The sequence below is a fragment of the Triticum aestivum genome, chromosome 3D (assembly GCF_018294505.1).
Source record: "Triticum aestivum cultivar Chinese Spring chromosome 3D, IWGSC CS RefSeq v2.1, whole genome shotgun sequence".
NCBI lineage: Eukaryota > Viridiplantae > Streptophyta > Magnoliopsida > Poales > Poaceae > Triticum > Triticum aestivum.
The window spans coordinates 35,362,241-35,377,154 of record NC_057802.1 but is presented as its reverse complement, the minus strand read 5'-3'; the positions used below and the strand labels follow the sequence as shown (position 1 = coordinate 35,377,154).

The 14,914-nt window shown below is 43.4% G+C and overlaps 1 protein-coding gene across 1 annotated transcript; it reads left to right on the top strand.

The window, feature by feature from the left end:
- The first annotated feature begins 10,287 nt into the window (after positions 1–10,287).
- Positions 10,288–11,521, top strand: LOC123073963 (flavanone 3-dioxygenase 2). Its single transcript, XM_044496941.1, has 2 exons — positions 10,288–10,720; positions 10,833–11,521. The coding sequence occupies exons 1-2, from the start codon at positions 10,356–10,358 to the stop codon at positions 11,419–11,421; spliced, it is 954 nt and encodes a 317-aa protein (XP_044352876.1). The 5' UTR covers positions 10,288–10,355; the 3' UTR covers positions 11,422–11,521.
- Positions 11,522–14,914: the final 3,393 nt, after the last annotated feature.

Genomic DNA, 14,914 nt, shown 5'->3' with positions numbered 1-14,914 from the left:
ATTATTTGCCATTTGCCTCTTGTTTTCCTCTCCCCCACTTCACCCTTGCTGTTTTATTCACCCTCTCTTTTCCGTTTGCCTGTTTCTCGCTTGCTTTCTAGTTGCTCGTGTGTTGGATTGCTTGTTTGTCACGATGGCTCAAGATAATACCAAATTGTGTGACTTTACCAATACCAACAATAATGATTTCCTTAGCACTCCGATTGCTCCTCTTACCAATACTGAATCTTGTGAAATCAATGCTGCTTTGTTGAATCTTGTTATGAAAGATCAATTCGCCGGCCTTCCTAGTGAATATGCCGCTACTCATCTAAATAGCTTCATTGATTTATGTGATATGCAACAGAAGAAAGATGTTGACAATGATATCGTTAAATTGAAGCTATTTCCTTTTTCGCTTAGAGATCGTGCTAAAGCTTGGTTTTCGTCTTTGCCTAAAAATTGTATTGATTCTTGGAACAAGTGCAAACATGCTTTTATCTCTAAGTATTTTCCTCCCACTAAGATCATCTCTCTTAGAAACGATATCATGAATTTTAAGCAACTTGACCATGAACATGTTGCACAAGCTTGGGAGAGAATGAAATTAATGATACGTAATTGCCCTACTCATGGTTTGAATTTGTGGATGATTATACAAAAAATTTATGCCGGATTGAATTTTGCTTCTAGAAATCTTTTAGATTCGGCCGCGGGAGGCACTTTTATGGAAATCACTTTAGGAGATGCTACTAAACTCCTAGATAATATTATGGTTAATTATTCTCAATGGCACACTGAAAGATCTACTAATAAAAAAGTGCATGCGATAGAAGAAATTAATGTTTATAGTGGAAAGATGGATGAACTTATGAAATTATTTGCTACTAAGAGTGCTTCTTCTGATCCCTATGATATGCCTTTGTCTACTTTGATTGAGAATAACAATGAATCTATGGATGTGAATTTTGTTGGTAGGAATAATTTTTGTAACAATGCATATAGAGGAAACTTTAATCCTAGGCCTTATCCTAGTAATTCCTCTAATAATTATGGAAATTCCTACAACAACTCTTATGGAAATTTTAATAATATGCCCTCTGAATTTGAGACTAGTGTTAAAGAGTTTACAAATTCACAAAAGAATTTCAATGCCTTGCTTGAAGAGAAATTACTTAAAGTCGATGAATTGGCTAGGAACGTTGATAGAATTTCTCTTGATGTTGATTCTTTAAAGATTAGATCTATTCCTCCTAAGCATGATATCAATGAGTCTCTCAAATCCATGAGAATTTCCATTGATGAGTGCAAGGAAAGAACTGCTAGGATGCGTGCTATGAAAGATGCCTTTATTAAAGCGTGTTCTTCCAATTCCTATGAAAATCAAGATGAAGATCTAAAATTTATTGATGTGTCCCCTATTAAATCTTTGTTTTGCAATATGAATCTTGATGAGACTGAATATGATCTACCTTTACCTAGAAGGCGTTCCAAAAATTTGGAGTTTTTGGATCTTGATGATGAAATTGATAAAAGTGGGATTGAAAAGATTAAAACCCTAGATGTTGCTAAACCCACTATATTGGATTTCAAGGAATTTAATTATGAAAGTTGCTCTTTAATTGATTGTAGTTCCTTGTTGCAATCCGTGCTAAATTCTCCTCATGCTTATAGTCAAAATAAAGCATTTACCAAACATATCGTTGATGCCTTGATGCAATCTTATGAAGAAAAACTTGAGTTGGAAGTTTCTATCCCTAGAAAACTTTATGATGAGTGGGAACCAGCTATTAAAATTAAGATTAAGGATCATGAATTTTATGCTTTATGTGATTTGGGTGCTAGTGTCTCCACTATTCCCAAAACCTTGTGTGATTTGCTAGATTTCCGCGATTTTGATGATTGCACTCTAAACTTGCATCTTGCGGATTCCACTATTAAAAAACCTATGGGAAGAATTAATGATGTTCTTATTTTTGCAAATAGGAATTATGTGCCCGTAGATTTTATCGTTCTTGATATAGATTGCAATCCTTCTTGTCCTATTATTCTTGGTAGACCTTTCCTTAGAACGGTTGGTGCAATTATTGATATGAAGGAAGGGAATATTAGATTTAAATTTCCATTAAAGAATGGCATGGAACACTTCCCTAGGAAGAAAATAAAATTACCATATTAATCTATCATGAGAGCCACTCATGGATTGCCTACCAAAGATGGCAATACCTAGATCTATCCTTGCTTTTATGCCTAGCTAGGGGCGTTAAACGATGGCGCTTGTTGGGAGGCAACCCAATTTTATTTTTAGTTTTTTCTTTTTGCTTCTGTTTAGTAATAAATTATCTATCTACCTTCTGTTTAGATGTGGTTTTATGTTTTAATTAGTGTTTGTGCCAAGTTAAACCTATAGGATCTTCTTGGATGATAGTTATTTGATCTTGCTGTAATTTCCAGAAACTTTCTGTTCACGAAAACAATTGTTAAAAATCACCAGAACGTGATAAAATAGTGATTCCAATTGCTGCTGATCGATAAACAAATTGCATAGGTCTTCCTATTTTTGATGATTTTTTGGAGTTCCAGAAGTTTGCGTTAGTTACAGATTACTACAGACTGTTCTGTTTTTGACAGATTCTGTTTTTCGTGTGTTGTTTGCTTATTTTGATGAATCTATGGCTAGTAAAATAGTTTATAAACCATAGAGAAGTTGGAATACAGTAGGTTTAACACCAATATAAACAAATAATGAGTTCATTACAGTACCTTGAAGTGGTCCTTTGTTTTCTTTCGCTAACGGAGCTCACGAGATTTCTGTTGAGTTTTGTGTTGTGAAGTTTTCAAGTTTTGGGTGATTTTTTTTATGGATTATGGAACAAGGAGTGGCAAGAGCCTAAGCTTGGGGATGCCCATGGCACCCCCAAGATAATCTAAGGACACCAAAAAGTCAAAGATTGGGGATGCCCCGGAAGGCATCCCCTCTTTCGTCTACTTCCATCGGTAACTTTACTTGGAGCTATATTTTTATTCACCACATGATATGTGTTTTGCTTGGAGCATCTTGTATGATTTGAGTCTTTGCTTTTTAGTTTACCACAATCATCCTTGCTGTACACACCTTTTGAGAGAGCCATACATGAATTGGAATTTGTTAGAATACTCTATGTGCTTCACTTATATCTTTTGAGCTTTATAGTTTTGCTCTATGTGCTTCACTTATATCTTTTGAGCTTTATAGTTTTGCTCTATGTGCTTCACTTATATCTTTTGAGCTTTATAGTTTTGCTCTAGTGCTTCACTTATATCTTTTAGAGCACGGTGGTGGATTTTTTTATAGAAACTATTGATCTCTCATGCTTCACTTAGATTATTTTGAGAGACTTAAATAACATGGTAATTTGCTTGATAATTTTAATATGCTAGGTATACAAAAATAGTAAAAACTTTCTTATGAGTGTGTCGAATATTAAGAAAAGTTTGATGCTTGATAATTGTTTTGAGATATGGAGGTGATAATATCAAAGTTGTGCTAGTTGAGTAGTTGTGAATTTGAGAAATGCTTGTGTTGAAGTTTGCAAGTCCCGTAGCATGCACGTATGGTAAACGTTATGTAAATTTTTTGAAACATGAGGTGTTCTTTGATTGTCCTCCTTATGAGTGGCGGTCGGGGACGAGCGATGGTCTTTTCCTACCAATCTATCCCCCTAGGAGCATGCGCGTAGTGCTTTGGTTTTTGATGGCTTGTAGATTTTTGCGATAAGTATGTGAGTTCTTTATGACTAATGTTGAGTCCATGGAGTATACGCACTCTCACCTTTCCACCATTGCTAGCCTCTTCGGTACCGTGCATTGCCCTTTCTCACATCGAGAGTTGGTGCAAAATTCGCCGGTGCATCCAAACCCCGTGATATGGTACGCTCTTTCACACATAAACCTCCCTATATCTTCCTCAAAACAGCCACCATACCTACCTATTATGGCATTTCCATAGCCATTCCGAGATATATTGCCATGCAACTTTCCACCATTCCGTTCATCATGACACATTCATCATTGTCATATTGCTTAGCATGATCATGTAGTTGACATAGTATTTGTGGCAAAGCCACCGTTCATAATTCTTTCATACATGTCACTCTTGTTTCATTGCATATCCCGGTACACCGCCGGAGGCATTCATATAGAGTCATACTTTGTTCTAGTATCGAGTTGTAATCATTGAGTTGTAAATAAATAGAAGTGTGATGATCATCATTTTCTAGAGCATTGTCCCAAGTGAGGAATATAAAAAAAGGCCATAAAAAAAGAGAAGGCCCCCAAAAAAATGAGAGAAAAAGAGAGACGGGACAATGTTACTATCCTTTTGCCATACTTGTGCTTCAAAGTAGCACCATAATCTTCATGATAGAGAGTCTCTTGTTTTGTCACTTTCATATACTAGTGGGAATTTTTCATTATAGAACTTGTCTTGTATATTCCAACAATGGGCTTCCTCAAATGCCCTAGGTCTTCGTGAGCAAGCAAGTTGGATGCACACCCACTTAGTTTCTTTTGTTGAGCTTCCATACATTTATAGCTCTAGTGCATCCGTTGCATGGCAATCCCTACTCCTTGCATTAACATCAATCGATGGGCATCTCCATAGCCTATTGATTAGCCTTGTTGATGTGAGACTTTCTCCTTTTTTGTATTCTCCACATAACCCCCATCATCATATTCTATTCCACCCATAGTGCTATGTCCATGGCTCGCGCTCATATATTGCGTGAAAGTTTATAAGTTTGAGATTATTAAAGTATGAAACAATTGCTTGGCTTGTCATCGGGGTTGTGCATGATGAGAGCATTCTTGTGTGACGAAAATGGAGCATGACTAAACTATATGATTTTGTAGGGATGAACTTTCTTTGGCCATGTTATTTTGAGAGGACATAATTGCTTAGTTAGTATGCTTGAAGTATTATCATTTTTATGTCAATATGAACTTTTGTCTTGAATCTTTCGGATCTAGATATTCATACCACAATTAAGAAGAATTACATTGAAATTATGCCAAGTAGCACTCCACATCAAAAATTCTTTTTTATCATTTACCTACTCGAGGACGAGCAGGAATTAAGCTTGGGGATGCTTGATACGTCTCCAACGTATCTATAATTTTTGATTGCTCCATGCTATATTATCTACTGTTTTGGACTATATTGGGCTTTATTTTTCACTTTTATATTACTTTTGGGACTAAGCTATTAACCGGAGGCCCAGCCCAGAATTGCTGTTTTTTTGCCTATTTCAGTGTTTCGCAGAAACGGAATATCAAACGGAGTCCAAACGGAATGAAACCTTCGGGAGCGTGATTTTCTCGCAGAATATGATCCAGGAGACTTGGACCCCCCGTCAAGAAAGAAGAGAGGCGGCCACGAGGGTGGAGGGCGCCCCCCCTAGGGCGCGCCCCCTGCCTCGTGGGCCCCCTTTTGCTCCACCGACGTACTCCTTCCTCCTATATATACCTACATACCCCCGAACGATCAGATACGGAGCCAAAAACCAAATTCCACCGCCGCGACCTTCTGTACCCACGAGATCCCATCTTGGGGCCTGTTCCGGAGCTCCGCCGGAAGGGGAATCCACCATGGAGGGCTTCTACATCATCACCATAGCCTCTCTGATGAATTGTGAGTAGTTTACCTCAGACCTTCGGGTCCATAGTTATTAGCTAGATGGCTTCTTCTCTCTTTTTGGATCTCAATACAATGTTCTCCCCCTCTCTCGTGGAGATCTATTCGATGTAATCTTCTTTTTGCGGTGTGTTTGTTGAGACCGATGAATTGTGGGTTTATGATCAAGATTATCTATGAGCAATATTTGAATCTTCTCTGAATTCTTTTATGTATGATTGGTTATCTTTGCAAGTCTGTTCGAATTATCAGTTTGGTTTGGCCTACTAGATTGGTTTTTCTTGCAATGAGAGAAGTGCTTAGCTTTGGGTTCAATCTTGCGGTGTCCTTACCCAGTGACAAAAAGGGCAGCAAGGCACGTATTGTATTGTTGCCATCGAGGATAACAAGATGTTTTTTTATAATATTGCATGAATTTATCCCTCTACATCATGTCATCTTGCTTAAGGCGTTACTCTGTTTTTAACTTAATACTCTAGATGCATGCTGGATAGCGGTCGATGAGTGGAGTAATAGTAGTAGATGCAGGCAGGAGTCGGTCTACTTGTCTCGGACGTGATGCCTATATACATGATCATACCTAGATACTCTCATAACTATGCTCAATTCTGTCAATTGCTCAACAGTAATTCGTTCACCACCGTAAAAATACTAATGCTCTTGAGAGAAGCCACTAGTGAAACCTATGTCCCCCGGGTCTACTTCCATCATATTAATCTTTATCACTTTATTATTGCTTTGCTTTTTTACTTTGCTTTTTATTTTACTTTGCATCTTTATACCAAAAATACCAAAAATATTATCCATCATATCTATCAGATCTCACTCTCGTAAGTGACCGTGAAGGGATTGACAACCCCTATTCGCGTTGGTTGCGAGGAGCTATTTGTTTTGTATAGGTACTAGGGACTAAGCGTGGAGCCTCCTACTGGATTGATACCTTGGTTCTCAAAAACCGAGGGAAATACTTACGCTACTCTGCTGCATCATCCTCTCCTCTTTGGGGAAATCCAACGCAGTGCTCAAGAGGTAGCAGAGTCCCTAGAGGAGGAGGAGGTGGGGGGAGAGGCAGCCGGGGCAAAAAACTCCGGGCCGTGTCCGCAATAGGAGGGTCTTCTTCGATGCCCTCCTATACTGAGGCACCTTCTGAGTCTGAGGAAGAGGAGTATGTTCCTGATGGCGAGGAGGAGGAGGGTGAGGAGGAGGAGGGCGAGAAGGAGGAGGGCGAGGAGGGTGGTGGAGGGGAGGTTGACCCCGAGTTGTGGGGTGACTTGCCACCGGGTGCTCCGCAGGGGTGGCTGCGTGGTACTGCCGGAGTACCTACACCTCCTTCTATCGAGGCGCACAAGTGGCTCATTGAACCTGCGGGGACAGAGTAAGTGCCTCTCAATCATATTTTCAACACATGACAACATTTTCTTATTGTACACATGGCAATCCTTTATTTCTTTTGCAGTAACTGGATCCTTCGCGGAAAGGGTCGTAAACCGAACGGCCTTATCACTGTCCTATTGAAGGAGTTTTGGCCTAGCCTATTCTGCCCACGCCGGACAGGGACCCGCAGTTGTGGGTTTTGGCCATGAGCTGGGCCCACTACGAGGCTTGCAGCAACGCGGAGTACGGGACGGCCGCTAAGGCCGTGATCACCAAATTTTGGGTAAGTTCTCTTCTAAATCACTTGTGTTCAGTTTCGTTCATAGTTTATCATTGAATCACTCAACTCATGCCTTGTTTGCTTCTGGTTTATGCATGATTGCAGAAACTCTATAGAGTTCTTGACGAGCACAAGGCCAGAGCCGACATGGTCTTGCTTGCGGCTGGGAAGAAGAAAGCTCGTCAGTTGCAGTACGAGGTGCGCTGGGTTGCCGTCTCGCAGTACTACCACATCTACCTGCAACAAAAGATGACCAAAACTCAAGCGCAGAGGCACCGACTTACCTTGAACAGGGAGCAGTTCATGATGGTAACTATTTCTGACTTTTCATTGTTTCAAGCAGTCAACTATATGTTTCGTGCTCACATGTCATGCTTCCAAAATTTGTATAGGTTGTTCCTCGTTGGTGCTATGGAAGGCATGACGGATGGGCGTGTTTGGTGGATAGGTGGCTCGGGGATGATGCAGAGTTTGCTGCCAAGAGCAGCAAGGCCCGGGCTAACCGTGGAAAAGACGGGACACACGGCCAAGGAAACAGGAACCACTGGGGCTTCAAGGCCATGAAGGTATGGCTAACTTATTTTTGACGTTGCAGGAGGATAAGTTGAAGAGGCCGCTCTCAGACATTGAGTCGTGGAAGATGGCCCGCGAGCGGAGTGATCGCAAGGACGGCGAGAGCCAGTACTACGGCAAGACCGAGCAGCACCTGGAGTCTTACACTCAGAACTATCAGAAGTTGCATCCGGATGTTCCTGTTCCTAAGGTCCCCCAATCTCAGATCGACGACACGGCGGTGGTGGCCATCCAGGGGAAGTCACATGGCCGGTATCCGTGTTTCGATGGCTTGATCACTCCTTCGATCTCGTACACACGGCTTCGGGCTACCAACCCGAGTCAGTTAGAGAGTACGGGGCGTTCACAGACTCACTTAGCCCACAGCATGCTGTGAGTACTTCCCCTTTATCTTCTTTCTCTCTAGCATTCTCAGTTTATTTTCAGCATCGCTCACTTAGAAACAACCTAAATTATGTAGGCGTATAAGGCCTTTGTCGAGCATAGGAATCTCGAGGTGTGAGAGTACTTGCAACGAGTGAAGGCAAACGATGATTACAACCGTCAGATGATGACGGTTAGTTTTGCCCTCTTAAAACCAAGCTAAATTTTTGCACTTTCATTCCTTCTGACCTTCTAGTTTGCTTGTTTAACTAACATCCAGGCTATGTTGGCGCCTTGGAGTAACCACACGGATCCACCACAAATGGGACCCCCCCCACCACTTGCGGGAGAACCCCCACATGTGCCCACGTTCGATGAATGGGTGGCACTAGGCAGTGATAGTACGGTTAGTACATTCGCCTAACTACTAACAAACTAGTTCTCGTTCATTCAACACTATCATATCATATTTACCGTTAGAATCTTCTCTCAAACATGTAGGGGACCGGGCTCGACTCCTGCTCTGTCGACCCCAGTCACTCCGATCTGGCAGAGTGATGGTGGTCGCGGTGGCGGTTTTGGCGGAGGTGGTCTTGGAGGTGGTGGTTTTGGGGGAGGTGGTCTTGGCGGTGGTGGTTTTGGCGGAGGTGGTCTTGGCGGTGGTGGTTTTGGCGGAGGTGGTCTTGGCGGTGGTGGTTTTGGCGGCGGTGGTCTTGCTTGATGTCGATGATGATACCCGTGCATGTGGCCATCATGCCATACCTTTCATGTTCCATGTCTTGCACTATTTATGTTCATGAACTTTCACCGGTGATGATCTTTAGATGATGAACTTGAGTATGTTTAAATGATGATGATGAACTTGAGTATGTTTAGATGATGAACTGTCATATTTCTGCATAATCCCATATTATTCTGCTTTGAAATGCTGTCAAATGAATTGAAAAAGAGAAAACAGGGAAAAAAAGACGGCTTTGCCGTAGGCATAGCCCTGCCACCAGGAGGCACCACGGAAAGCCAGGTGGCAGAGGTATGCCGACGGCTTTGCCGTCGGCATAGATTTCCACCTATGCCGACGACAAAGCCGTCGGCATACCTCTTCCACGTGGCTTCCCGTGAATCGTCAGCGCTTTTGACGGCGCCGTCCGTTGCCGTCAAGCGAAAAACACTGCCAACGGCTAAACTATGCCGACGCCTGGCGCTCGGCCGTCGGCATAGGCCCCTATGCCGATGGCTATACTATGCCGACGGTCTGACACGACTACGCTGACGTGATCTATGCCGACGGCAGCCGTAGGCATAGATCAATGCCGACGGGAAATGACCTATGCATAGGCCGCGAGTCTGGTAGTGCCTGCGCTTCGTAAACAAAAGTTGGGTTAAAATAATACTATCGTCAGTTCAAGGATAGATCCAGACATGTATGTATGTGACCGACCAGATGAAATATCCATGGTCGATCTCGACAAATAATAATCCCTCCATTCCACAATGTAGTGCCTATGGATTTTTGTGGAAGTCAGACTTTGATAACTTTGACCAAATTTATAGAGAAAACAGTCTATATCTACAACACCAAATATGTACATTCTGAAAATATAACTCATGATGTGTCCAATGATGTGCATTTGGTATTATACATGTACGTACTTTTCTTTATAAATATGGTCAAAGTTTGTAATGTTTGACTTCCATAAAAATTTATAGGCACTACGTTATGAAATGGAGGCACTAACTGGTTGCGCCAGTATTTTATTTGCGGCAGCGTGAAAGCAACATACTACTAACTTGTATGAGCGCAGTTAGATGCCGCACGAAGCACGAAAAATAGCATGAGCAAGTGACCTACTATATATTTGTGTGCAGGGAGCAGTGCATTTTCATCCAGGCCGGATCGAGATCGACAGCGCGCGCGCACCTACTATATATTTGTGTGCAGGGAGCAGTGCATTTTCATCCAGGCCGGATCGAGATCGACAGCGCGCGCGCACCTACTATATATTTGTGTGCAGGGAGCAGTGCATTTTCATCCAGGCCGGATCGAGATCGACAGCGCGCGCGCACACACGCACAGAGAGAGAGAGAGAGAGAGAGAGAGAGAGAGAGAGAGCAGGTATGGCGACCAGCGGCACGCTCCCTGTCGTGGACCTGGCGCCTTTCTTCACCGGGGATGAGAGCGGCATGGCCCGCGCCACTGAAGCCATGCGCGAGGCGTGCCACACGCTGGGGTTCTTCCGTGCCGTGAACCATGGCATGCCCGCGGAGCTGATGAAGCGCGCGCTGGAGCTGTCGGCCGCTTTTTTTGCGCTGCCGGACGAGGAGAAGGCCAAGGTCCGGCCGGCGGAGGGGTCCCAGGCGCCCCTGCCGGCTGGCCACGGGCGGCATCCCGCCCATTTGGTGGACAGGTACGAGTACGTGCGGGTCTGTCATCCTCGGCACGAGCTCAACTTGTACTTCCCCGATGAGCCGGCCGGTTTCAGGTCAGCTTTCTTTCTTCCATGCAATACTTTTGCCTTGGCTTCAACCAGAGACGAGAAATGAGAATGACTCTTATTATGAACATCATGGATTGATCTTGAGCTTTAATTTTAGAGAAGCAATGGAGGAGTGCTACGCGAAGCTCACCGAGCTGGGGCTGCTCATCCAGGACATCCTGAACGACTGCATGGGGCTGCCGCCGGGCTTCCTCAAGGAATACAACAGCGACCGCGGCCTGGACGTCATGGTGGCGCTGCGCTACTTCTCTTCATCGTCGAGGGAGGGGGAGGAGATTGGGCTGAGCGAGCACGAGGACGGGAGTTGCGTCAGCTTTGTCTTCCAGGACGGCGTGGGCGGGCTGGAGGTCCTCAAAGACGGGCAGTGGATTGCGGCAGAGCCCGCCGACGGAAGCATCGTCGTTAATATCGGCGACGTCCTGAGGGTGCTGAGCAACAACACGTTCCGTAGCGCGACGCACCGGGTGGTGAGGAAGGCGGCGCACCGGCACTCGTTCGGCTTTTTCTGGTCCATCCACGGCGACAAGTGGGTGGAGCCGTTGACGGAGTTCACGGCCAAGATCGGCGACGCGCCGCAGTACAGGGGGTTCAAGTACAACGAGTATATGCAGCGGTTCATGAAGAGCAGGACGGATCCGCAGGCCAGGCCCGAGGACGCCTTCAGCGTCAGCCACTATGCCATCTGACGGGCGTCAGTGTCAAGCAGTTTCTTTGATCTTATTTGTAATTTTATTTGTTAGTTGTTGTTCCTTTGTGCAAAGTCAAGCGTTTTGCTATACTTATGATATAAATGAGACACGTATTACCTTGCAAAAAAAACTTGTATGTTTTAAAAAAATACGCATCTGCGCTTGTGTTTTTTTTTTTTTGCGAGATTCGTTCATGTTGTGTTTCAAACTCATAGATGTTTCAGTATCTTTTCAGTTCTGTCATGTTGGTCCTTACGTGACTTGTATTTTGATCTTTATCATATGAATGAGACATGTATTACAATGCAAAAAAAGTCATCAAGATTGGGCACAAGGTTTAGGCCTTCTTTTTTGACGGCTTCCTCCATTAGCTGTCTTCTCGGCTTATGGGATAAACCGTTTAGAGCATCTCTAGTAGACCCCTTATCGCGCAAACTTTTAAAGTGATTATAAGGGCCGCAGGAAACATGTTTTAAGAGTTGGCGCGGGCTGCGGCCGAACAGACCCCGCAAGGCCGAACGGTAAAAAAAACCTCAAAACACGTCGTTTTTTCCTCAATTTGACACATATTGTCATATTACACAACAATATGGAATCAATATAAATTAAAAATCTGAATATTACAATACAACAATAATCCAAATTACTATAATTATTCAAATCTAAGTATAAAATTATAATTCAATACAAGAATTGTTCCGAATACAACAATGATACAAATCACACATGAATTAAATTAAATGAATGTAAAAATGGCATGTTTTATTACTGCCCATGCCTTTGCCAATTGTGCTCAATGAGATTGTGCAGAAGCTGGTGTTGGGTTTGAGCCTTCAATTTCCCGGTATGTCTAAAGGATGCTAGTATGCGGTTAGGGTCTCTAGATGGCTTCACATGGCTACCGACATTGTCCGAGTCGTCGGACGAGGACGAGTCCTCGAGCAAAAAATTCTAGCAAGGGCTCAAATCCATTTACAACTCGCAGCGGAGCTCGCATGAACGAAAATCATTCGCTAAATCTAACTTGAAGGGACAGAACAGGACTCGCCGATGGATCCTAGGTGGGCGGCGACTCGGCGGTGGTCAATCCGGGGCACCGACGAAGCGGTGCGGTGGACACGGGTCTGCAGCGGCCCAGCGGTGTGCTTCCGCCGGCGGATATGGACGGAATCGAAGACGGTGGGCGGGTAGCTGCGGAATGGGGGGGGGATGCGTGCGGGCTGAAATGAGCCTCCCGCCTCCCCCAACTGCTTTTCCACGATACAGGGCGGGGCAAAACATGTATTTTCGAAGGTGGGAGGGGGGGGGGGCAATTTACCGCGCCACTCAAAAAAATTTAAGGGTCGGGGGCGTTTAAGGTGTCTGTTCGGGGCGCTTTTTCCATGCAAAATTGTAAATTGTTGGTTATTTTGCAGTTCAGTGCGATATAAGGGGTATGCTAGAGGTCACTAGTAGAAAACAGGGCTTTGGTTCAGACAGGGCAAGCCCATTAGTCCCAGTTCAGTCATGAATCGGGACCCATGAGGGCATTCGTCCCGGTTCGTTAGCCCAGAGGGCCAGCCGGGGCCTCGTTGGCATTGGTCCCGGTTCGTAGGGAACCATTCGTCCCGGTTCTAGGCACGAACCGGGACCAATGGGCCTCGCTCCTGGCCCACAACCATTGGTCCTGGTTCCAGCCACGAACCGGGACAAATGATTGCCTATATATATCCCATCGCCTCGGTAGAGCACTCCACAGTGCTCTGTTTTTTCTGGTCGGCGAGGGGTGGGCATTTGGGTGCTCTAGCTCACCTCCTATGCACATGAGGTGTTCGATGAAATGTCTAAGCCACACTAGTTAATCTTTCTCCTCTCGAAACTCGACCTTCGAGCTCCATTTTCCCCGAGATTTGTCTAGGTTTAGCGGTCCGTCACGTCCCGTCCCCGTCTTCACCGCCGTCGATCGCCCGCGCCGATCTCGTCGCCGGCACCACCGTGGTGAGCCTCTTGTTCTTATCTTCTTTCTGAAAGAAAAAAAAATTCTTACTTCAGATAGATACTTGTCTAATTTTCTTACTTTTATTATTCCTTGTTATTATATAGTGCGATGGTTTTGGTATCCGCCCCCATCGGCCCTCGTCCTGTCTATGATTCTGATGTGGTATATATATTATCTTTTTATAACTATTTGGTTCATTTATTGTTTATGACAATTATGCCGACCAACGTGACATAGATTTTATTTATCTAGGAGGTGGTTGAACCGGAAATTCCAACCGACCCTATTATCAAGAGGTTAAATTTAGTTGAAGAAGAAAACAATTACTTGAAGGAAAAAATAAAAAAAATTGAGGAGGAGAAGACGATATTGGAGTTGCATGTTGCGGATGTCGTCGATGATCACAAGATCAAGATGGATGCAATGCGGTTGAGGATTAGAAAGATTAGAAAATATGCCATTCATACCGAGGCTTGGTATGATTATGCAGTTGGATCAATTGTTACCTTGGTTGCGATTATGATCGCATTTGTTGTTGCATTGAAATGTTTTACATAATTTCAATGTATGGCTTAATTAGATGCTCTGGAGAGCTATATGTTGTTCAATGAGAACTATGTATGTACTTTGGTAAGAATGTGATGATGAACTTCTATTAATAAGGTCACTTATCAATTCATGATAGCTATATGTTGCCTTCAATTTGAGGGTCTTATAGTTCAAAATAATCAGTAAATGCATGAAAACTAACAAATGAAGTCAGAAAGGGTTGGAAATAGATGATGTGGCTTTGAATGGTGCATTTTGAGCACAGAAAAACTATGGAGTTCAAATAAGTTCCAAAAAAAATGAAATCCCTTTGTAACAAACGAGTTTCCGTACGAAACCCTGATACTACGAAAGAGATTGTCCGTTTTGCACACGAAGTGCATCCAGTCTTTGCCGTAATCCTCTCTACTTTCTTGCACATGCTATCTGGGTCAAATGATGATACCATGCCAACTTTCAACCTTTTCAGAGTTCATTTGAAATGCTTTTCAATTTCAGGGTCTTATAACTCAAAATAATCAGTAAATGCATGGAAAATAACAAATGAAGTCAGAAAGGGTTGAAAATTGATGATGTGGCTTTGCATGGTGCATTTTGAGCACATAAAAACTATGGAATTCAAATAAGTTCAAAAAAATGAAATCCCTTTGTAACAGACGAGTTTCCGTATTAAACCCTAATACTTCGAAAGAGATTGTCCGTTTTGTACATGAAGTTCATCCAGTTTTTGCCGTAACCCTCTCTACTCTCTTGCACATGCTATGTGGGTCAAATGATGATACCATGCCAACTTTCAACCTTTTCAGAGTTCATTTGAAATGCTTTTCAATTTCAGGGTCTTATAGCTCAAAATAATCAGTAAATGCATGAAAAATAACAAATGAAGTCAGAAAGGGTTAAAATTTATGATGTGGCTTTGAATGGTGCATTTTGAGCGCAGAAAAACTATGGAGTTAAAATAAG